The following is a 24,855-nucleotide window of genomic DNA, read 5'->3' as shown; positions in this document are numbered from 1 at the left end:
GTATGTGTACTAAATGCAAGTCTAGTCCTGGCAGTGGCCAGAAGAGGATATCAGATTCCCTGGAACTGGAATTTCTGGGCTTTTTGTTTTGTTTTTCCACAAATTACAGTTTGTAAATAGTCATATGGGCTCTGGGAAACCTGGCCTCTATAAAAGCAGTAAGTGTTCTTAACCACTAAGCCATCACCCCAGCCTCAAACTTTCTTGTCAATACTGGTATTTAATAAATTCTATTAGCTAAAATTGTATTAGCTTGAGCTAAATACTGTCCTTACATTATATGTGTATTTGAATATATAATTATGTTTCAGACAAACTAAACTTCATTATTCTCACTTTGCAAACAAGTTTCCAGTGGCTCAAGGTCCCATCTAGTCACCAATGGTGGCAGGATACAGCCCAGAAGTTGTACCAGTGGGATGGCTCAGACGTAAAAGTACTTGCATGCCTAATGACCTGAGTTCAATATTTGGGACCCACATGGTCGAAGGCGAAAACTGACTCCTACAGCTTGTCCTTCACACATGCACTGTGGCTGCACATGGTTACATATGTGCACACATGTGTACAAAGAAAATATAACAAAAATAAAAATAAACCTAGAAGTCTAAACTTTATTTTTTTCAACCACTAAAGTCTGTTGCTTTCCTACTGTATTCCTAGCTATTCTTGAAAATAGAATATAAATTGTAGTAATTTTGAGAGAGGAACTGCTGAATAAGAAAGCAAATGGAAAAGATGCAAAAAGGTGAACAACTGTGACTTGCTTTGCATGAGAAATTTTCTTTGAACACCTCAAATGAAAAAGAAAAATATAACTAGATACCAGCACCATCTCCTAGGATATAAAAGAAGCCACCTCAGAGGGAGAAACAAAACATCCAGGCAAAAAAACAAACAAACAAACAAACAAAAAACCAAAAACCAAGCTTGAAGATGAACAATGAACAAATCTCTTTAAAGTCTGCCTTCCAATGATATGGGTGGAAAAATGTCTTTACTTCCACCAGACCTAATAGTTCAAACAAACAGACCTCACAGGCAAGGGGCTAAGAAATGAACACCAGCGATACCTGATTATTTAATAAAATCTTGAGCAAAAACTAAAGTGACTTATTTTTTAAAATTTCTGATTGCTATTAGCACTCTAAACCTTTAAAAACAGAAACTACTAACCCAGGACTTTTCAAGAGAAAGGAGTCTTCACTGCAGAACAATTTTCCTATACCCTTCCTTAGAATAGCCCTAAGTTCTATGGACCTTCCAGGACATCTTTCTCAACATCTCTATTCTTCTCAAACATACACCGAAGAGTTCTTTCCTGGTTTCTACATTAATCTAAGTGTTTCTTTAGAAAACTCATCAATATTTTATATAACGATCTTCTCTAGACCATGAATTCCCACCACAGGCAAAGACCTATTACTTATGTCTCCAGTTCCTAATTTTCAAACTTAACACTTCTAAAAGTACTCTACAAAGTTTGTTGAATAAGGAAAGAAGCTAAACAAAACAGAATACAGCATGACCTTTACGGGAAGAAAACCTTTTGTCAGTATAAAACCTTCCAACATTCCATGTCTTCAATTCTGCTCCTCTCTCTTTAGAAATTTCCCATCAGCCACTGGTTCAAACTGAATAAAACAGTATAATTTCCACTTTGGCTTGCAATAGCTTCTAATGAGCTACAAGGAGATAAGTTTGAAGGATCTAGAACATAGTTCAGACTTGTATTGAGAAGCCAAGATGCAGGATAATGTCTGAAATGCTTGCTTTTTACATTTAAAAGCAAAGGCTACAGGGAAAAAAACTCCACATTCTAAAAGACCTGAAACAGTGATTCGTAAGGAACTTCACTTCATCCACTTCTACTACCTAACAGTCAAAACAACGACAACGACAACGACAGCGACGACAGCGACAGCGACGACGACTACCAGCATCCCCCAGTTCACAGCCTTCAGCTTCAGGGGAGAGAGTCACTGGCCTGAACTCTTTAATGTTTGTTGTCTAAACCACTTTGCATAATTATCTGTTTAAAGAACCCTTTGAAGTAAATCTTTGGATAAGGAAGTTTTCTTCTTCATCAGCTTAAAAAATTCAAAACAATATCCCAGTTTAAGCTCATTACCATGGAAAAAAAAAAAAAAAAAAAAAGCCTCAATCCACGTTTTATATGCCGTTTCGTTCTTTGGTTACCATGTTACCTTGGTTAGAGTCCCCTGGGTCTTCTATATGAGCAATGACTTTGCTGAGATAAATGTCCTTCTGTTTTTCTAGATCTGATTGTGAAAACATCCTTGAATAAAGCAAACCAGGAAGAAAAACATCCATTAGAACCATGACTATAGTGCTTTGTAGAAAAGTCACATATCGATAACAGGTAAAACATCCAACTTTCAGAAGCAAATTCTCTTAAAATCCAGTGAGAGAAAAGACAATGTTAGTTATAGTGCAAAACTCAAATCAAGTATAGAGTTTAGAAGTAAAGGAAGAAAAGAAATAAAACTTCTGCTCACAAAGAATAGCAGAAGGTAAAAATGAAGTAGCTCCTAGAGAGAGAAAACAGTTGTTGAGTAACTCAAGTTTAGCAAACTTGATTGAGCCACACAGCAAAAGGTGAGTAAGATTAAGACTGGGGAAAAAAAAAAAAACCTTCCAGCTAAATCTAGCAATTTAGGGCAATCATGCATGACCTTCCCAAGAGCAGTTTCTTAGTCCTTGCTCATAATGATTGTTCTGTATGGGAAGAGTCAGTGGATGAAAACACTGACACTGGAATTTATTAGTGTTCCAAGCAGCCTGATGCGTGGGTTTTGGTATAATTTCACTCTAAGGAATTCACAAAGTGGGGCTGGAGAGATGGATCAGCAGTTAATAGTGCTGGTTGCTCTACTAGAGAACCTGGGGTTCAACTCCCATTACCCACATAGCAGCTCACTACTGCAACTCCAGTCCCAGAGGATCTGACGCCCTCTTCTGGCTTCTGTGGACACATGGCACACAAATATAAATATAGGTAAAACACCTATACATGTAAAACAAAAATAAAAATCTCAAATAAAAGGAAAAAATTGATGAAGCTTCCCTCAATTATGTAGAAAAAGAAATAAAACAGAACCCACAAAACTAAAATTTAGTGGCAAATAACCTGATTTGTCATTTTTTTAAATGTTTAAATAAGAATAAATACACCATGAGTATATAATAAAAGTCTTTTTTTTCTAGTTTATTGTAATTAAATCAATCTGACTCAACCTATAAAGTAGCTTTTCTAGTACACACTACTGAAAATGCCCACGTATAGATGCTGCCATCTCCTGGCAACAAGAAAGTAAACTAAAAAGATGCCTCAAACTGCAAGCCTAGCTAGTATTTGTCCCCAGTAATATAAAAACTAAATAATTATCTAAACAATTTTAACCTTTTTTTGTTAAAATTCTTACTTCCTATCAAATATGTGATCAGGCCTCCTCATACATGGAAATTTTGTGTTTATACAGTGTTTTACTAGTATGTTTTTCAAAATAACCTTTCAAAGCTGTAGAGAAGGCACTATTAGCTTCATTTTACTGACAGAGAAACTGAAGTGAGAGAATGATTTGCTTGAGATGACACAAACAGGTTGACCTAGAATTTCAAGTTTGCCTGGTCCTCCTGCAGGATTTCACACCCTACCCCCCAAACATAGTAAAGATGATCCTGGAAAGAAAAGAAATGAAAGAGAATCATCAGAGACCAGAATGGTTCTATATTACATTACCTGGTTCTGGTTTGTAGAACAGGAATGACTTTGCCTAGTCTTCTCTCACCTTTCGCCTCCCCAGAATCCTTGTCAAAGGCATGCTGATTTGTTGTTGTTGTTATTGTTGTTTTCCAGAGCAAAAGGCAGGAATACAATAGGACATATAATTACTAGTTATATTTTTTTATAATTTGCAGCTGTATCATTCAACTGTAAAGATCTCTATGAGAATATATTTGGGGGGAGGTGTGACACAGGGTTTCTCTGTGTAGCCCTGGATGTCCTAGAACTCGCTCTGTAGACCAGGCTGGCCTCAAACTCAAGAGATCCTCCCTGCCTCTGCCTCTGCCTCTTAAGTGCTGGGACTGGAAGCATATGCCACCACTGCCTAGGGAAATATTTTTTTTTAATAAATGATTATCTTTAAATACTATGTATAACACACTATGGTAGTAGCATTTAAAATAGGATAGCAATTATAATTTTTAAAAAAGGAAAAATTTTTTCTGAAGATGGGATTATTTTATACAATACTCACTTAGGAGACAGGGAATCAGGCTCAGAAGCTAAACAGAGTCTAGAGGTATAGCTCACTTCCCTAATATGTGTGAGGCCCTAGTTTGGATCTCCAGCATTTAAAAGAAAACCACACATAGAAAAATTAAAAAGCCTGGGCTAGATATGGTGACTCATGTTTGTAATCCCAGCACTTAGGAAGCAGAGGCATGATTGCTGAAAGATCTAGGCCAGTCAGGCTTTACACAATGAATTCCAGGCCAGCCATGTACCAGACACTATAAATACATATTTCATTAAATCTTCTGTAATGTGAAGTAACATTTACTCAATTTATAGTTAAGAGTTGTCAGGTGGATGGGTACAGCTTAGCAGTACAGTATATGACTAGCATGCACAATGCACTAGGCTTAATCCTTAATACCAAAAAAGAAAGTAGTTCACTGGGTGTCATGGTGACATGCAATTTTAATCCCAGCACTCAGGAGGCAGAGGATGAGTACACTGTACAGCTGTCTTCAGACACACCAGAGGAGAGCACTGGATCCCATTACAGATGGCTGTGAGCCACCATGTGGTTAATGGGAATTAAATTCTAGACCTCTGGAAGAGCAGTCAGTGCTTTTAACCACTGAGCCATCTCTCCAACCAGTTTTATACATTTTATATATGGAAGTTAAGTATATAGGAATTCTTTCCTATATGAAAGAAAATAACTTCATTTCTACTATGTCTTGAAAAAATGTACTTACTCTGTTTGATGAACTGGACACAACTGGAATTCTCACTTCACAACCTGATTTGTGTGATCCACTATTTTTCCTGTTGGGTACCTCTGAATGGTTGGAGATCTGAGAGAACACAGGGGTAGGTTTCTTACTTTCAGGCATATTTTTATCAGAGGCATTTTGTTCGATGTTATTGTTTGAAGGAGAAGAAAGCAGGGGCCCATCCCAAGCAGAGTTATTGGGACTGACCCCTTCAGGTTCAGTGCAACGTTTATTCTCATTAGGATGAAGATCGTCTTCTCTCGTCTGTTCCCGAAGAGAGGCAGGTTTTTCCGTTTCTTTGGAGGAATCGATCTTGTCTTTATCAAGCACAGGATCACAAACTGTTGGATTAAATGGTGCAACAACAGTTACTTTTATAAGATTCTTTTCAAGTACAAAGTGTCTGTTTAATGATTTACTAGGAGTTGGTCCATGACCAACTGATGTACTTAGTTGAGGTAGTTTGAGGAAGCCAGGGGTTTCAGCTGAAGATCCCAAGCTGTACAAAGAATTTTCTTGAGGAGTATCGGGTAGAATTTGACTCTTTCTCGATCTATACTCATTATGCCCACCATCATCGTCCTTCAAAAGCCTCTCAATCTCTTCCTCAGTGAAACTGAAATGGCCATCATCTTCTTCTCCATCAGAAAACTCCAACAAGGAGTCGTTCAACTCATCTTCATCCGAGGAGCCCCAAGAAAATGAGGCACTGTCTTTAGGCAGAAAAGAGGTACCAGAAGACTGTTCAGAGGGCAAGAGTGAGCACGTCATATCTGGAAAAATATGAGGAAGTTTTGCTGAAGAACAAGAAATACCTTAAACCAACTCCAATCTACTATATGTATACAGGAAGCATCCTAGGATCTCAAATGCTGTGCTTGCTCCGTGATGTGTAACTTGAGAAGTAATTAAGATATTTAATCTTACTAGCATTATGAAAATAAATGTTTGAATAAGAAACTTTTGACTACTAGTAAAGTATAAGTTAATATACGATTTTGTGATGAGTAACTTGGCAACACTATCTGATCTACTAATCTCACTTCTAGAAGTTTATCAGACTGAACTACCTACTACAAATAGAAATTTGTCATATGGACCTACCTACTACTACAAATGCACATGAAAACACAGGGATGTTCAAATCAGTATTTGCAAAACAGTCAAATACTAGAGGCAACCTAAATGTCCACCTCGAAGAGAAATGTTCAATAAAATCATGAGACATTCACGTGAAAAACATTTTCAACTACATAAAAGCACATTAAAGTAGATTTATATGTACTACCATAGAATGACTACAATATTCAAGCAAAATATATGTTTTGTGAAATATCTTAGACATGAAGTTTACACTTTTAAAAAAGAAACATGCATTACTCTCCAGTTCTAGTGACTAACCCTGAGCCTCACGCATGCTATGCAAGCCCTTACATCTCCAGGCTCTTTCTTACTTTTTAATTTTAGACAGAGTTTTACTAAGATACCCAGACTAGATCTAACTTGCTCTGTAGCACAACCAGGCCTTGAATTTGCAATCCTCCTGCCTCAGCCTCCACAGAAGCTGGGATTCCAGGCTTGTGACCCAACTGAGCATATAGACACTCATATATATATATATATATACATACACACACAGAGAGAAATATATAATTTTAAATGAAAATGAAATTTTAAAAAAATCAGGAGGGAAGTAGATAGATAAATGTTGCCGGGTATAGGTGGTACATGCCTTTAATCCCAGCATTCAGGAGAAAAGCAAGTGAGTGTTATAGGTAAGTCAGAGCTATACAGTGAGACCCTGTTTCAAAAAACAAAAATTAAAAAAGATGTCTTGCATACTGTGTGGAGCTGCTGGAGCAATCTGCCTTTGCCACGAGACCAAATGGAAAAAGGTTTCAACTCCTGCTGGCTGTTCCTTTCAGGAGACTTGTCAAAGTGATTGACTCCCACCTTCCTGCAGGCACAAAGAAAATTAAAGGATCTTCTCATCACTTTCAACCCCGATAATTACAAAGTCAACTGCATTATGCTTCAAGGTGTTCCATCTATTAATTTTGATCTTGATTTTTTTTAAAAAATACCAGCAAGTTGGATTATTTTCAGTAAAGAACACCAAAGAAAAATCTTTAGAGGAAAAAATTATGCAACTAAGAACTGGTTTAGTTCCTCCCAACAACTAGCACTTTCTTATGTCTGCTTTAGTTGGGTAAATAAGAACTAGGAGTTCTATGACCTAAGATCTGGCTATGTCACTAACAAGTCCTAATCATTTAGTCACTTAACCATTTGGACTTGTTTCTTGTAAAATAGAAAAGGGCTGGAAAAGGAGGATGAGGCCTTGTCAAAGATCTTACCAAATTCTAAAAATCATAGCCACTCCAAAGCCTGTTCCTCATTTTTTTTGTTTGTTTTTGTTTTTCGAGACAGGGTTTCTCTGTGTAGCCCTGGCTGTCCAGGAACTCACTCTGTAGACCAGGCTGGCCGCGAACTCAGAAATCCACCTGCCTCTGCCTCCCAAGTGCTGGGATTAAAGGCTTGCCACCACTGCCGGCCTCATTTTCAATATATATAAAATACAAAGAAAAAGTTAGCAAAGATATAAATACAAAAATTGTTGCTTATTATCAGTTATAGAGTCAAGTTTCAACATCATTCAACTCTTTTTCTACATGAATGTTTACTTGTATAATTAAAAGCTAGTGTGGTGGTTAGGGATGTGGTTGAGTAGTGTTTGCTTAGCATACATAGTGGGCTGGGATCATTGGCACACACCACTATACCTACTTTATGTGGCACTGGGGATCCAGTGGAGGGCTTTGCTCATGCTAGGCAAGTGCTTGTTTTTTGAGGTAGAGTCTCATATAGTTCAGGCTGGCATCCAAATCACTATGTAGTGGAATGGAACTTCTGATCCTCTACCTTCCAAGTGCTAGGATTACAGGAACATACCTCTTCACTTGGCTTCCTTATAGCTGGTTTGTTTGTTTTGTTTTGTTTTGTTTTTTGAGACAAGGTTTTTCTGTGTAGCCCTAGCTGTCCTGGAACTTGATGTAGACCAGGCTTGCCTGGAACTCATAGAGATCTACCTGCCTGTCTGTGCCTCCTAAGTGCTGGGATTAAAATTGTGAGCCACCAGCTTCCACTCAGCTCTTTCTAGCTTTTTGAGACAGGGTTTCTTTGTGTAGCCCTGACTGTCCCACACTCAATTTGTATACCTGGCCTAGAACTCAAGAGATCCACCTGCTTCTGCTGTTAAAAGCTCTTTTTTTTTTTTTTTTTTTAATTTATTTTATATATATGATGAATACACTGTAGCTGTCTTCAGACACACCAGAAGAGGGCGCCAGATCCCATTACAGATGGTTGTGAGCCACCATGTGGTTGCTGGGAATTGAACTCAGGACCTCTGGAAGAACAAGCAGTGCTCTTAGCCGCTAAGCCATCTCTCCAGCCCCCATTAAAAGCTCTTTAAACTAAAATTCCCTTCACTTTACTACCCCTCATACCACACCTTAACTTTCAGCTTTAATTCAGACATTCCTTCAGCAGTAATTTGAGCTACAACCATCAAACAACTAAGCTACATACTTTGTCTCTATAATTTTTAAGAAATAAAAATATGATTCCCAATCTCCCAGAACATGTAATTTTTTAGGGTTTTCTTGTTTGTTTGTTTGTTTGTTTGTTTGTTTTTTGTGGTGGTGGTGGTGGTTTTTTTGGTTTTTCAAGACAAGATTTCTCTGTATAGCCTTGGCTGTCCTGGAACTTGCTCTATAGACCAGGCTGAGTTCTACCTGCCTCTGCCTCCTAAGTGCTGGGAATAAAGGCGTGTTCCACCATGCCTGGCAACATGTTAGCAAGAAAACACCAAATACTAAGTTCTAATGTGAGAGAACATAAAATGGTACAGACAATAAAACACTAAAAAGAAAGGAGGGGGAAATATAGCATTTTATACTTAGAGGGGATCTAGATAACTCTGAAGTGTGATGGGCCAGGCGTATGGTACATGCCTTTAATCCTAGCACTTAGGAAGAGGCAGGCAACCTCTGAGTTCAAAGTCAGCCGATCTGCAGAGTGAGCTAGACAAAGCTATACAGTCTCAAATCATACCCTGTATCATTTTTTTTTTTGGACAGCAGTACAGTGCTTAATTTCAGAAATGTGCAGCTTTTATTTAGCTAGTTAGTTAGTTAGTTAGTTGTTTGTTTTTTTGTTTTTCGGGACAGGGTTTCTCTGAATAGCCCTGGCTGTCCTGAAACTCACTCTGTAGACCAGGCTGGCCTTGAAATCAGAAATCCACCTGCCTCTGCCTCCCAAGTGCTGGGATTAAAGGCATGCGGCACCACTGCCCAGCTTTTTTTTTTTTTTTTTTTAAGTTAAAAAAAACAAAACAACAACAACAAAAAAAACAACTTTGTGCCAGCTGCAGTATATTTTACTTGCCTCCAAGGTCATTAAGTAAGTGGCAAAAGTAGAATCCAAAACCTAGGCCTTCTAAATTTACTATGCTTGCTAATAATATACTATGGAGTATGTAGATACTAAAGACAGATTTTTATTACTTGGAAAAATAATTTAACCTACCCTAAAATGCATCAGAAGCTGCCCTATGTCTCACAGATGTCATCCATCATCCAGAGACAGAAAATTGACTTTTTTGAGCTCCTCTTAATGTTTCAAATGGCAAAAGCATCAAAAGCGATATCATATTCATACACACAAAGAGACAAATACATTTTAACTCATACAACTCATTCTCTTTGCAACTTTAGTTCCTGAATTTCAAAAATTCTTTTTAATAATTAAACTTAAAACATGAAAGTAAGCCTGGCAGGGTAGTATTATGCCTTTAATCCGAGCACTCTGGAGGCAAAGTCAGGTGGATATCTGTGAGTCCGAGGCCAGCCTTGTCTACTCGGAGAATTCTAGGACAGCCAGGACTGTAAAGAGAGACTCTGTCTCAAAGAAACAAACAAACAACAAAAAACTTGTAAGTAACATAACTAACTTCCATGGTCATCACTCAGCCCTCCTCCCCTCATCTACCAACCCCATTGCTAATCTCTTATTCCAGCCTTCTCTCCTTTAGTAGATTATTTTGAAATAAATCTCAGTTATCACACTGTTTTATCTATAAATAACAATTCCTTATCCTAAAATATCCTGCTCAGGGGCTGGAGAAGTAGCACAATGGTTAAAAACACTGGCTGCTCTTCTAGGGAACCTGGGCATCACTCCCAGCACCTGAATGGTGGTTCACAACTATTGTAGCAGGGTGCACAGACATACATGCAGCCAAAACATCTATTCACATAAAAAAAATAATAACAAATTTAAACTCCTGCTCAATTTTCCAATTACCTTATTCATATTTTTCAGACTTAAGGAAACACAAACCATCATTTAAATAAGGCCCATAAAATGCAATAGGCTGATGTCTTCTAAAGATTTCCTACCTTTTCCTTACTGTAATTATCTGTTAAAAAAATGCTTCTATAGGGCTGGAGAGATGGCTCAGAGGTTAAGAGCACTGACTGCTCTTCCAGAGGTCCTGAGTTCAATTCCTGCCAACCACATGGTGGCTCACTAACCATTTGTAATGGAATCTGATGCCCTCTTCTGGTATATCTGAAGACAGCAACAGTGTACTCATATATAAAATAAACATATCTTAAAAAAAAAAAGTTTCTATGAATATATACAGATATCACAAAATTTTAAAAAATATTTTAAAAATAAGAAACACCAGATTCAGGATAGCAATAACTTCTGGTACTGGCAAGAAGACATGAATAGCTTCAGTCTATCTGTAATGTTTTGGTTTCTTTGAGTTAAGATTTCATGTAGCCCAGACTACCCTGAAATTTGCTATACAGCCAGTAATGTCCTGAACTCCTGGTTCTCCTTCCTTGTTTGCCTCACAAATCCTAAAACTACAGGCACCATACCTGGCTTTTTTTTTTTTTTTTTTTTTTTTTTTTTTTTTTTTTTTATCTGTAGAGATGGAAGATAAACCTGGACAGTAAGTATAACGGTAATTATTACTATGCTACCTTGCTTAATTTTCTGTTTGAAATATCTAATAAAACAATACTCTTAGAAGATGGCTAGCTGTCTCAGTGAGTAAAGGTACTTATCCCACAAGCCTGGATATCTGAATTTACTCTCTAGTAAGACAGAAGGAAAGAACTGACTGATTTTCTCAGACCTCCACTTCCACACTATACACATGCATAAAAACTTGCATACTGTACATGCCTACACACAAATTGATTTAAAAAAAAAAAAGTTTTGGTCTTTTTGAGACAGGGTCTCACTATGTAGACCAGGCTGGCCTAGGTGGATGTGATGACATGCACATTTAATCTTATCACTCAACTGACAGAGACAGGTAGATCTCTGTGAATTCGATGCCAGCCTAGCTTACATTGTCAGTTTCAGGCCAGCCTGGGCAACAGAGTGAGACCCTGTCTCAAAAAGCAAACCACAACAACAACAAAAATTAAGTTATAAAGCCAGTGTACAAGGTACACTCTAAGTCTCAAACATTCTCCACCTATAAAATAGGAAGCCTCATAGTCCAGTAGTCTCATGAGGTTATTACAAATATTAAGTAAGACATGAACATAAGGCACTTAGTACACTAGCTATGGTTATTTCATCCCACCACCTATATCCATCTCACCCAAAGAGCCTTAAGCACAGGAATGGTAGGAAAAAGGCTAAACAGGCAAGAAACTTCCCCAAACTCAATTTAGAAATTATTCAGTATGATCTACTTAGTAAAGCATTTAACCATATTGTCATTAAACTAATTTAGGACCAGACTGGATGGATAACTGAAATATCAGGTAAATTCTTCAAATTAACGGCCCATGAAGTAGCTTGTATTAGAAGCACCGGGCTAAAACTCAAATACCTCAGCAATTCATTTGAAGTCTCTGAACTTCAGTATAAATGAGAACACTCATCTGAAAAAAGGCAGACATAATGGCGCTCACTTATCAGTATTTCCAGAATGTTGGTGGGGGAGGCAAGAGGATGAGGAGTTCAAGGCTACCTGAGGCTCTATCTCAAATTCCAAGCCAGTATGGGCTACACATGACAAAGGGAGAGAAAAGATGGTGTTTGAGATAAAGGCAACTTGAATTTCCAAGGGAGGGAAGCCTTCGATAAAACAAATTCTTGCAAGACATGGAGGCATTCATCTTTAATCCCAGCACTCAGGAGACAGAGGCAGGTGGATTTCTGAGTTCCAGGCCAGTGATACATAGTGAGAGACTCGGTCTCAAAAAAATTCATCATCACAATAATAAAATATACTGAAGCTCTTAAGTGACGTTTCAAAATTACTTCTCTCCCATACTACCATCACCTGCCATTCTTGGCACTTGCCTGGTAAATCTTTCAAATATGGAAGCTTCTTTATTTTTCAGTTAAGAATATTTTCCTATTTCCAAATTCTCTTCATTCTGCTCCACATCTCAGTGTGACCCTATTCTGTCCTTCCACTTCCCTCACCTGTCCACCCCCTTCTTCACACTTTAGTGTACCACCCCCTCTCTGTTCTCTAACCTCTTGGTTGCAACCTCAGAAACTGGTTCCCCCATCTATTTTTATCTTACCTCAGAAAACCTATTGCCTTAGAGCACAAAGCCTCATTATTCTATTCAGGACAGTAAAATGCCAATGCCAAATGTATACTACACACCCTCGTTCAAGGCTCTAAAACCAAAACCACTACCCAACTGGGTCTGATATGCAGGGCCAAAAGCAAGGATTGATCGTTTTTTTTTGCAGAAGGAGGGGACTTCTCATTTGTCTTTGATCTCCAACCTCTCCTAAACATAATACACATGTGGTAAACAGCATACACCAAAAAAGGCTGTATCACTAAAATGAGCCCCTCCCAAAAAAAAATTTTTTTTTTAAACAAAGGGAACTGACAGTATCAAAAGAATTTTGCAACTCCCTCTGTGCTAACTGCAAACATTGTAAAATGGAAAGACAACCCGTCTGGAAATCTCTGCTTTAAGTAACAATTCTCCCAGACTAGAATCCCCCTCCACAGGCCCAGGCAGCAGATTTTTCTAAACTGAAGCAACAGGTTTCTTTTAGAAAGAATAGTCTATTAAAGCCTGGGGCTCCTAACAACCAGGGAGGAAAAAATAATAATAATAATAAAAAATGAGGGCAGCCGGTGAACTCCGCCCTCATTTGGTGGCCCTCTTCAGGGCGCATCCAGAGGTGTCTGCAGCTTTCCCTGCGGCCCTGGGATGCCTTTCAAGGATGCCGCGGGCCTCCCCCGCAGGAACACTGCCCGCCGCGCCCAGGGCCTTTGCACTTCCCTCCTCCCACTCGGGAGAGCGAGTTCTCGCCTCCCCGCGGCTAGCGGGAGAAGCGCGTGTTGCCTCCGTGTCCCTCCCCCCAGGGGCGACACAGGTCCCCCCGCCGGCTCCGCCAGTGCACCCAACCTCAGGGGACAGCCGCCGACAGCCACACCTCAGCGGGCTGCGGCCCGCTGTCGCCGAGGGTGGGTCGCCCTCTCCCGCCACGACGCACCGCGGGAAGCCCGCCATCCCCGCTCTCCCTAGCAACAACACCCTCCCGTGGGGAGGGCACCGGGAGAGAAAGACCCCCTTCCCCCACTGGCAGGGCCGGCGGACCTCGCACGCGGCCCGAGGACCTGACAGCTCCCTTTTCCTCAGCAGGATGAGGGGCGTCACTCGCCCACGGATGTGGAGGTGGGGGGCAGGGACAACCTCCCCGCCCGCCATCACCTCAGGAGCGAGAATCAGCCCTTCCCTCAGCGAGACGAGCTTCTCTACTCCTCACGGGGGCAGACGATGTATGCGGCCCTGTGGAGAAGCAACAGGCGCCCCCGAACCCTTGCCTAGACGACGGACGCCGACCCTTCGTCCCTCCCGCTCTTCACCTCCGGAAGCCGGGCCAAAGCCTGGGCGAGCGGCAGCACCTCACTCCGCCCCCTGCGCCATTTTATCGCCCCCTTCACGACCTCCCCCACCCCGAGGCAGCGGGGCCAACACCAGGGGGAGGGCAAGCAAACAGTGATTGGCAGGAAACCGCCCCGCCCCTGAGAAGGTTGCGTCCTAGGCTGCCTTTCTAACCCCGCCCCTACACTCTTTTGATGGCTCCGCCTCTTCCTGTTTCATCGATTCTTTCGACTCTCTGCTACTCCTGACTCGGGGCTATTCCAGGGGAGTGGGGAGAGGATCTAGGCCTAGCAAGCGGAGCTACGAGCTCAGCTGATGCAACCTGACGGGACGAGCGTGACAGTTCCTGGCACGCGGAGACGGCGGCGAACGAGGAAAGGGCGCGGGTGCCGGCTGAGCGCGGGAAACAGAGAAAGCGGAGCCATGGGGGATGCTCCAAGCCCTGAGGAGAAGCTGCACCTTATCACCCGGAACCTGCAGGTCGGGCCTTGGGGTTGGGATGCGCCGTTGGGTATTGAGGACTTGAAGTTCCGTGATTTCCGAGACCAATCCCTAAATGTGTGGGGCCGGGTTCTCCGCGCCTGGGCAGTTCTCAGGCCCTCTGTGCTAGTTGATCAGTAAATCAGTTAAGCAGCCATTCTCGGTGCAAAAGAAACTACAACAGGCTCACCCTTTGTGTGCACGTATTTTGTGCTGTAGTCATTCTGGGGCTGAGAACCACATTCCACCCATCCTATTATATATGCCGGGAGCACTGCTAGGCTCTAGGGAGTCAGGGCCATGTCCTCCCAGGGCTCTTGCGGAGAGAACCGGAAATTCAAAAGGACCCATCGCCCAAACCACTTAGATAAAGCAAGTACTGAAAGTTTCTATGACTGGGGTTCTGAAAAGAAGTGGGAGCGGGCTGGCCCAAGAGATGGCGCTGAGATTGAAAGCATGTACTGCTCTGGCAGAAGACCCGGTTTCAGTTCGCAGCACCCATGTCAGGCTGCTCGACACGGCCTGTATCAGGGGCTCTGACGCCCTCTTCTGGCTTTCATGGATGTGGGTAAAGCAAGTAATGAAACCCTGGGCTCGGTCTTCAGAGCCCTCACACACCCTTTCTCCAAGGAGGCTGATTTTACTTGGAATGGAGAGCACAGAGCTTCCCAGTCACCACACTGGTCTTTATCTCACCTTCCTTTCTTCTCAGAGCCATCTCTTTGGCCAGCCCGCTCGCTCCCATTACTTTTCAGAACTCCAGTCATGGGAACTTTCTGAGAAAGGCCTTTCTTGAGCATTTAAAAAAAACAAAAAACAAAAACCTCCCTACCAGCAGAACTGTCTCCGTCCCTGCCTGCCTGTGCCTCTGATGTTCGTTCCTCCACAGAACCTATAGCTTTCGTTTGACGTGTTCTTTTAGGAGAGGCAGGTAGGAGCTAAGTCATGAGGGCTTGTAAATTTTGTTTTACAAGCCAGATAAAGACTTGACTAGAATTACACTAAGGGCAGTGGCACCACCAAGCTTTTTTTTTTTTTTTAAATTTACCTGTCCTGGGTGTGGTGGTACTTGCTACCTATAATCTCAATACCTGAGAGTCAGAGACAGGGGGATAACTGCAAGTTTGGAGGCCAGCCCTGTTTACATAAAGAGTTTCTGGCTAGGTCGGGTTCTGTCTCTAAGAACATTCACCTCGTTGAAGGGTACATTTTAGTCTCTTGTATATCCACAAGGTTAAAGTTCTAGAATTTTTTTTTCCAACTCTCCCCACCCCCAGAAAAATGTGAACCGACCTGAGCATGGTGGCACATGCCTGTAATCCCAGCATTTAGGAAGTGGAAGCAAAAAGACCCAGAATTTAAGGCCACTTCCGGGTTACATAGCTGAATTCAAGGTCATGTTGGGCTTTACAAGGCCCTCAGTGAAAAAAAGAAAAACTTGACCCATTGGCTATACTACCCATTATTCATCCTGGTCCCCAAGCTCAGCTTTCTTTCTGTCCCTAGGTGTATACGGCTCCTGGGCAGTTCAGGGGACTAGAGTCAGATAAGATGTGCCCATTGGTGTCCTCCTTTTACAGAATAGTGTTGCACAAGCTCGTCTGTGATTCTGTTTCTCTCAGAATTTCATTCCTCATATTTTCTTTCTCACTCTCTCCCCACTTTGCCTACCGTCCCCCATCACCCTTCTCTCCTTTTTCCTGTGGCCTTCTTACTTCCCTGCCGTTCATTTCCCTTTCCAGTGCCCCTTCCTTTCCCAACATGTCCTTTCCTATCCTCTTCCTTCTCTCCTTCTACGTTCTCCTCCTCCTCCCCATGCTTGCTGTGTCTCTTTCTTTATCCCACTGTCCTATTCTGACTTTTGGTCTCTTCCAGGAAACCGCTTCCTTTATAGGGAAGGGCTCTGGTGTGTGAGAAAGAATTAGAGGGAAGCAGACACCCAGGAACAAAGGCACCCTGAAGGCAGAGGAAGAGCGAGAAGTGCCCAGACACTTACAGAGATAGGTGTCTCTGCTCTTTATTTATTGTATTTTGGCTTTCGAGACAAATAAACATTTTTTTAAAAAAAGAAAATCAGGGGCTAGAGAGATGGTTTGGTGGTTAAGAGCACGTGCTGTTCTTGCAGAGAACCCAAGTTCAATTTCTTTCTTTCTTTTCTTTTTTCTTAAGATTTATTTTATGTATATAAACTCAGGACCTCTGGAAGAGCAGTCAGTGTTCTTAACCACTGAGCCATCTCTCCAGCCTCCTAAGTTCAATTTCTAACACCCCTATTAGGTGTTTTGCAGCCACCTAAAGGGATCTAAAGCCTCTGGCTTCTGCAGGCACCTGCACTCATACACAGAAACAGATAATTTTAAATGAAAAGTCTTTAAAAAGAAAAGAAAATGACACCTACTACTAGCTACCAAGGCTCAGGACAAATATCTGGGACCTAGGAACCTCTTGTCTCCTCTCTTTTTTTTTAATTTATTTTTATTTTATGTATATAAGTACACTGATGCTATCTTCAGATACACCAGAAGAGGGCATTGGATCCCATTACAGATGGTTGTGAGCCACCATGTAGTTGCTGGGAATTGAACTCAGGACCTCTGGAGGAGCAGTCAGTGCTCTTAACCGCTGAGCCATCTCTCCAGCCTGTCTCCTTTCTCTTAAGCCTGTACTTCAGGTTAGCAGTAGTTCAGTAGTTGACTCTGGTTTATCTTCAAAATGGATTCACATACAAATCTGCCTTTCTTGTTCCTTTTTTTTTTTTTTTTTTCTTTTTGGTTTTTTGAGACAGGGTTTCTCTGTGTAGCCCTGGCTATCCTGGAACTCACTCTGTAGACCAGGCTGGCCTCGAACTCAGAAATCCTCCTGCCTCTGCCTCCCAAGTGCTAGGATTAAAGGCGTGGGCCACCACTGCCCAGTGTTTCTTGTTTTTGTTTTTGTTTTTTGTTTTTTTTTGAGGCTAATATTCCATTATATGAAAATACTGCATCATATTTATCCAGTCATCAACTGATGATGGGCTGGAGTTATTCTGTTTTTTTTTTTTTTTAATTATCTTTTATTTTTTGAGACAGCTTGCAATGCTTGAATTAAAGAATTAAAAGAAGGGTACGTCTTCTTGAGTAGTTTAGGCCAAGAAAGAAGCCAAAATTTGAATTCTCTACTTCTTGCCCTGTGTCTTCTGTTTGTCTAGGTTGTGGTCTATGGCCTGTCATCTTTCTGGTATCTGATGTCTGTTCCTGTTGCCTGTCCCTGTTACTCTCTGTTTACTGGACAGCACAGAATGAAGGACACTTTACTAGACAGATCTTTAGCAGAGTTTTACAAAGGAAAAATTTGTTTCGTTGATTGGGAGAGTGCTCAAAACCTTGCTCAGCTGTTCTCAACATGGGGGGATTTATTGCTTTCTATTTATTCACTGCCTTCAGCAAATGACTACCAAGCACACACACACACACACACACACACACACACACACACACACACACTGTTCTGGGTCAGGGGATGGGAGAATGTAGAACTTAAGAGTAAAGCTTGGGTGGTGAAAGCTGACTGCATGGGGAATTCAAGGTAGGTAAGGTTGGTTACATTGTTCTCTTAAATACAGGTTAAACTTAGAGAGGCTGAGTACACAGTAGGACAGCAGAGTGGGTACACAGTACTCTCAAGGCACTCCACTGCTAGGTCTAGAAGAAGGTCCATCTGTTTGAGCAGGCGTTATTTTCAGAAGCACGTATTACTACACAGTCTCTGTACAGTTTCAGACACCTGGCTTTGCTTGACACTTTTGTTTTGGGGCACAAATTGCTGAGACAGCTCATCTTAACAAGAGCATATACTGCTCTTGCATAGGACTCGAGTTAGTTTCCAACACCCACACCAGGTAGCTTACAACTCCCTGTAACTCCAGCACTAAGGGGCTGACTCCAAGCTTCAAAGACACTTGTACACACCAATATAAATACATATAATTTAAAGAAATAAAATAAATTGTTAAAAATTGAAGCTAATGCCTATTTACCATTCCTTAAATAGTGAATAGGAATGGTTAAATTAATAATTTAACTAAAATCTTTGTTTTTTCCTAACTTTTGGTATTTGAGATAGTTTCTTAGATAATCCAGGATAGCCTCCAGGAATTACAGGTGTATGTATGCCTTACCACCACACCTGGTTTTATGTGGTGATGAGACTCAAACTCAGGCTTTCTCCAGGTTAGACAAGCACTCTACCACCTGAGCCCCATCTCCAGCCATGTTTAAAACTTACAAAGCCATACAGCGATGTATACCTGTAATGCTTTGAAGCAACAGAAGGGAGTGGTTTGGGCAGAATGTGGGATTAGGGACTAAACATGATATAGCTGTGTTGATAAGGGCTTGCCCAGTGTGACAAGCAGGGCTCATAGGCTATGAGACACTCAGCAGTTAGAATGTCCACATGAGATTTGCCTTTCTTAGCTCCAGCTAACCAGCACCAATTGTCCCACTAGTCCCTTTTATTCTGGACTCTAAAGCGAGAGCCACATGGCCGAAGCTGCTGTGTTCTGCTTGCTGGAGCTGGAACATACAGGGTCACCAGTCTCTTAGTCCAATTTAATGTATTTGAACACAGGATTCAGCTCCATTTCACTTCCTGGTGCCCCTTTAATACTCAGACCATATATTTTATATTTTTCCTTTCTAAGCTTGCTATGCTTATTCAAAACCTTCTTCATGAGGCTTAGCCAGAGAACAAAGTCTATGATGAGCATTTCTGAGACTTCCTTTCTCAATGCAATTAATCTGAGTCTCTTCACGTTAGCCTCAGGCGGACTCTGCCGACCAGGGCTACATTCTTCACCAAAATACTTCAAAAACAGTCTCTAGGCCACATACTGACGTTCTTCTCCACTGAACCCTCTTGGGCCAGGTCTGTATAGTTCAAATCACTCACAGCAATAAAGTCTTCCATATTCCTACTAGAATGGCTCATTAAGCCCCTCCTAAAACATTCCATGTCTTTCCAAATCCTAAGTCCCCAAATCCACATTCTTCCAAACAAAAACATAGGCCTATGGCAGCAATATCTATACCTGATACCAACTTCTGTCTTAGGGTTTTATTGCTGTGAACAGATGCCATGACCAAGGCAAGTTGTTTTGTTTGTTTGCTTGTTTAATTTTTTATTTATTTACCATTGCTCTCTTCAGACACACCAGAAAAGGGCACCAGATCCCATTACAGATGGTTGTGAGCCACCATGTGGTTGCTGGGAATTGAACTCAGGACCTCTGGAGGAGCAGTCAGTGCTCTTAACTGCTGAGCCATCTCTCCAGCCCCCAAGGCAAGTCTTAAAAGGTTCAAACCATAGCAGTACTTTAGGAGCAAGTTTGACCTGAGTCCTTCAACTGTGGCAGAGTAGGAGATTGGGACTGTTGGAAGTTCTAGAAGGTCCTTTAGAGCTTCAACCATCGGCTAGGGCTGACAGGCAGGCATGTGTGAACTAAGCAATGATATCAGAAATTCCATAGTCCTTGGAGCCACACAATGGCCAGTCTCAAAGTCACCTTGCACAGAGGGTGTCTAGGGAGCATAGCGATGCAATCCTGGGATCTACAGTCTAGTTTCAGTTGTTTTTAAAAAAGGAGTGTGTGTGTGTGTGTGTGTGTGTGTGTGTGTGTGTGTGTGTGTGTGTGTTTGTCTGCATGTATATCTGTCTACACACCAGAAGATGGCGACAGATCTCAAGGGACTACAGTTATAGACTGTTGTGAGCCACCATGTGGGAACTGAGCCCAGAACCTCTGGAAGAGTAGCCAGTACTCTTAACCACTGAGCCACCTCTCCAGCCCCTAGTTACAGTTCTTAAACTCTTTGGGTGTGTCAGCACGTGGCTTAACAGGCTCATTATTTAAACATAAGTATTTTTCTGTTAACAGTCAAAGTGTTCTTTTCCCATTGTTTGTAAATATTTTTCTCCTTTTACAACAACATTCTTTAAGTCAAAACATGTTATATTCATTTTATCAAAACAAACTTAGTTCAAAACAATGTAACACGTTTTCAACATAGTTTCCAGGTCACAAAAATGGTTTCACTCACCTTAGCATACACAAAGGTTTGATGCCCATTCAGGTATGGCGTGGTGCTACACTTCTGTAATCTCAGCACTCAGGAGTTAGAGGCAAGAGGATCAGAAGTCTGAGACGACTGTAGGTTATATGAGACCCTGTCTCAAAACAAAAAAGAATGTAGAATCAGAAGAGACTTGCTGGTATCTAAGCAAAAAGAGAAGAGGAAACTAAGTGAGTAAGGAAGACAAGAGAGGAGTACATTTCAGGCAGGAGGGCTAAACAGTGTTCACTGACTGCCTGGGGTCCTCTGAACCTCAAAAGGGTATGGAGCTCACTGGAATGGGACTTAAGCAAATGAGATCAGAGGAGATGGCTAAATTAAGAAGATGCCCCCAGGGGCTGATGAGGTGACTCAGCAGATGCTCTTCTAGAGTCCATGGGCTTGATTCCTCTCTCCTAGAACTCGCACTCCAGGGGCATCTGACACCCTCTTCTGGCCTGCTGGGTCACTCATTGTACGCATGTGGTACAGACATATATACAGGCAAAACACCCATACTCATGAAATTTAAAAGGGAAAAAAATTGTTGAGGTGGCTACAAAAGGAAGAGGAGGGAAAAAGGTAACTGAGGGGGTCAAGAAGGGAAAGCTAGGTAGATTGTGCATTCATACCCTAACATCCGTGTCATTTCCTGGAAGGGACACTAGCTGCAACAGGAAGAGCTTAGGTTGGCTCTCAGGACTGAGACATATTTGGACTCCGTGACATTTGCCCACAGGCTCTGAGCTGGAACTCCCAGTGACATGCGGCTTTGTTTGCAGGGTAAAGGATGAGCAAGGAGGGGACTCGGCATTAAACCAGCTCTTCTGCTTCCACAACAGGAGGTTCTGGGGGAAGAGAAGCTGAAAGAGATCCTGAAGGAGCGGGAACTTAAAATTTACTGGGGCACAGCGACCACGGGGAAGCCACACGTGGCTTACTTTGTACCCATGTCCAAGATCGCCGACTTCTTGAAGGCAGGGTGTGAGGTGAGAACCTGAGCTGTGAACCGAGCAGTTGTTGTTGTTAAATGACAAAAACAGATACTTAACAAGGGTGGAGGCAGGGAAGTGGGCGGAAAGTACTGGGGCCAATTTACACTTGGGTGTCATCTTAATGTTTCTGTCAAGGTAACCATCCTGTTTGCCGACCTTCATGCATACCTGGACAACATGAAAGCTCCCTGGGAACTTCTGGAACTTCGAACCAGTTACTATGAGAATGTGATCAAGGCAATGCTGGAGAGTATTGGCGTGCCCTTGGAGAAGCTCAGGTTTATCAAAGGCACTGACTACCAGCTCAGCAAGTAAGCTCTTAATCGCTCCTCAGAGATCTGGTGTTCCTTGCTAATTACAGGCCTGTGGAGTCCAGGCACTCTTTAAATTTGGGTTACAAGCTACTTGATACTGCCTGTTATGGACCATTAACCAGTTTATACCCTTTGTTTGTTTAACCTACCCAACAAAAATATACTGGCTTGGAAAGCCTAGGTACTGTTCTGTTTGCTCCAGATACAAATATAACCCTAACAAAGCCTCTGCCTTGGAGCACATAGCCTTTGGGGAAGGGGTGGGAAACACCCAGCCTCCCTCTCTTTCAGCCTCAGCAAATAATGATAAAAGAAATGTGAGAGGAGGTTCTTTGTCTTCTTCCAGCCATTTAAGAACTGTGGTGGTACATGGGATGTTGTATCATCATCTCATGTCAGGGACATGGGACATGGGATGCTGTATCATCATCTCACATCAGGGACATGGTACATGGGATGCTGTATCATCATCTCACATCAGGGACATGGTACATGGGATGCTGTATCATCATCTCACATCAGGGACATGGAACATGGGATGCTGTATCATCATCTCACGTCAGGGACATGCATGGTACATGGGATGCTGTATCATCATCTCATGTCAGGGACATGCATGGTACATGGGATGCTGTATCATCATCTCACATCAGGGACATGGAACATGGGATGCTGTATCATCGTCTCACGTCAGGGACATGCATGGTACATGGGATGCTGTATCATCATCTCATGTCAGGGACATGCATGGTACATGGGATGCTGTATCATCATCTCACATCAGGGACATGGTACATGGGATGCTGTATTATCATCTCATGTCAGGGACATGCATGGTACATGGGATGCTGTATCATTATCTCACGTCAGGGACATGGTATATGGGTTGCCATACCATCTTATGTCAGGGACAGATTTGGACATTTGTGGCTTTTGACATAGAGGGAGGCATCCTGAGATACCAAGAGGTGTATAACTGCTGTCATGTATGCATCGTTGCTTGTGAGAGTCAATTTTAAAGACATAAATGTTGAGTATTAAAATATGCTCTTAGGATGTGTTGAGCAGTGTCTGAGAAGTGGAGCACAGCTGACTGCTTGGCCTTGGGAGAGTTACTCAGAGCAGGTGCAGTGAGACACGGTACACCAAAGCACAGTCACAGAAATCTAAAGAATGAACTGGGTTAAAGGGAAGGCTTCCTAAGCCAGGTGGTGGCACCCGCCTTTAATCCCAGCAGTCAGGAGGCAGAGGCTGGAGGATATCTAAGCTCAAGGACAGCCTGGTCTACAGAGCAAGTTCCAACAGGCTTCTGGGGGTGTAGAGATGGTTCCGTGGATAAGAACACTTGTTTTTGCAGGGGACCTAGGTTTAATTCCCAGCATCTACATGGTGGATCACAACCATCTGATCCAGGGGATCAGGTGCCCTTTTCTGACTTCTGTGTCCCCAGGTACACATGTGGTACATATACATACATATATGCAGTCAGAATACTCATACACATAAGGTAAAATAAATCTTTAAAAAAAGAAAAACTTACTAGACCAGAGAAATATATCCATACTTAAGAGCACTTACTACTCTCTAGTAATTAAAAGCACAAGACTTAAGCCAGACATGGTGGTGCATGGTCTAATCCCACCACTTGGGAGGCAGAAGCAAGTGGCTCTCTGAGTTCAAGGCCAGCTTGGTCTACAAATCAAGTTCCAAGCCAGCCAGAGTTACATAGTGAGACCCAGTCTCAAATAAACAAACTAATTAATTTAGTATGTAGATTATTTAATAATTAAACTCTGAATCTCAAAGGATAATGGTAGAGCATACACTTGCCAGTTTTAAAGCCCTGGGTAGAATTTCCAGCATCCTCTCATTTCAAATTAAGATCTCGCCAGGCAGTGGTGATGCATGTCTTTAATCCCAGCACTTAGGAGACAGAGGCAGGTGGATTTCTGAGTTTAAGGCCAACCTGGCCTACAGAGTGAGCCAGGACAGCCAGGACTACACAGAGAAACCCTGTCTTGAAAAAAAAAAATCAAATTTAGACCTCCACTACATCAAAAGTACATTTTTAAAAAATATCAAGCTATAAGCTGAGGTGTAATTAGCACACAAAAGTTCTTGGTTTCAATCTCATACATGCACACACACACACACACACACACACACACACACACACACACTACAATTGGCCAAAATCCTTATACAACTGGCCAAAGATCAATGTCCAGTATTTCAAAAATTGTATAATCATTAGGGCATAGTAGTACACACCTTTAAACCCAATACTCAAGAAGCAGAAACAGACTCATTTTTATGAGTTCAAGATTAGTCTTATCTATATAGTTCTAGGCTAGCCAGACCCTTTTTGTGAAAGACCCTGCCAAAATATATATATAATATATATTATATATCGATATATCATATATTAATGTATAAAATATATTATAATATATTATATATTAATATTTTTATATATTAATATATAAAATATATGATATATTATATTAATATTTTTATATATTAATATATAATATATAATATATTATATATTAATATTATATATAATATATAATATATAATTATATATTAATTATATATATATTAATATATAATATATATGAAAATGTGCATGCATGGTACATGGGATGCTGTATCATCATCTCACGTCAGGGACATGGTATATGGGATATATATATATATATCAGTCAATTTTTTTAGTTGAGCCAATCCAGGGAGGGGGAAAGGATCAGTTGGGTATTTCTTAGAATTCTCAAATGACTGGTAATTATATATATGGGGAGGGAAATAATAGCCCCTGGTTGTTAGTCAAAGAAATGGAGATTAAAATCCTAATGAGAAATTACAATGCAATAACTAATGGGCATATTTTTTTAAATAGCAAAATTAGGTAATAAAATTGACAAAAATCTCTTTGGGAAATACTTTGGCATTATTTATTGCAGTTTGAGATTTAAATCCCTATTAT

At 41.4% G+C, this 24,855-nt stretch overlaps 2 protein-coding genes across 16 annotated transcripts in view; one reads left to right on the top strand and one right to left on the bottom strand.

Annotated features, from left to right (window-relative positions):
- S100pbp (S100P binding protein) overlaps positions 1-14,106 on the bottom strand; it is a 44,494-nt gene extending 30,388 nt beyond the window's left edge. For 2 of the 14 annotated variants that reach the window (XM_034502269.2, XM_076934156.1), the window contains exons 1-6: positions 13,973-14,106; positions 5,481-5,804; positions 5,239-5,372; positions 5,014-5,112; positions 3,764-3,846; positions 2,208-2,299 (exon numbers count right to left, since the gene is read on the bottom strand). In XM_034502269.2, coding sequence (XP_034358160.1) covers positions 2,208-2,299; positions 3,764-3,846; positions 5,014-5,112; positions 5,239-5,372; positions 5,481-5,802 — 730 coding nt within the window. In that variant the 5' untranslated portion in view covers positions 5,803-5,804; positions 13,973-14,106. Of the gene's footprint in view, positions 1-2,207; positions 2,300-3,763; positions 3,847-5,013; positions 5,805-6,873; positions 6,989-13,817 lie in introns of all 14 variants that reach the window. The other 12 variants (XM_034502262.2, XM_076934152.1, XR_013110444.1 and 9 more) reach the window with 10 other exon arrangements.
- Yars1 (tyrosyl-tRNA synthetase 1) overlaps positions 14,082-24,855 on the top strand; it is a 29,369-nt gene continuing 18,595 nt past the window's right edge. The window contains exons 1-3 of one of the 2 annotated variants that reach the window (XM_034502260.2): positions 14,082-14,471; positions 21,403-21,549; positions 21,691-21,866. In XM_034502260.2, the coding sequence (XP_034358151.1) occupies positions 14,307-14,471; positions 21,403-21,549; positions 21,691-21,866 (488 nt within the window). In that variant the 5' untranslated portion in view covers positions 14,082-14,306. Of the gene's footprint in view, positions 14,472-21,342; positions 21,550-21,690; positions 21,867-24,855 lie in introns of both variants that reach the window. The other variant, XM_034502261.2, reaches the window with a different exon arrangement.

This window comes from Arvicanthis niloticus, chromosome 5 (genome assembly GCF_011762505.2).
Source record: "Arvicanthis niloticus isolate mArvNil1 chromosome 5, mArvNil1.pat.X, whole genome shotgun sequence".
Lineage (NCBI taxonomy): Eukaryota > Metazoa > Chordata > Mammalia > Rodentia > Muridae > Arvicanthis > Arvicanthis niloticus.
This window is presented reverse-complemented; position numbering and strand designations above follow the sequence as displayed.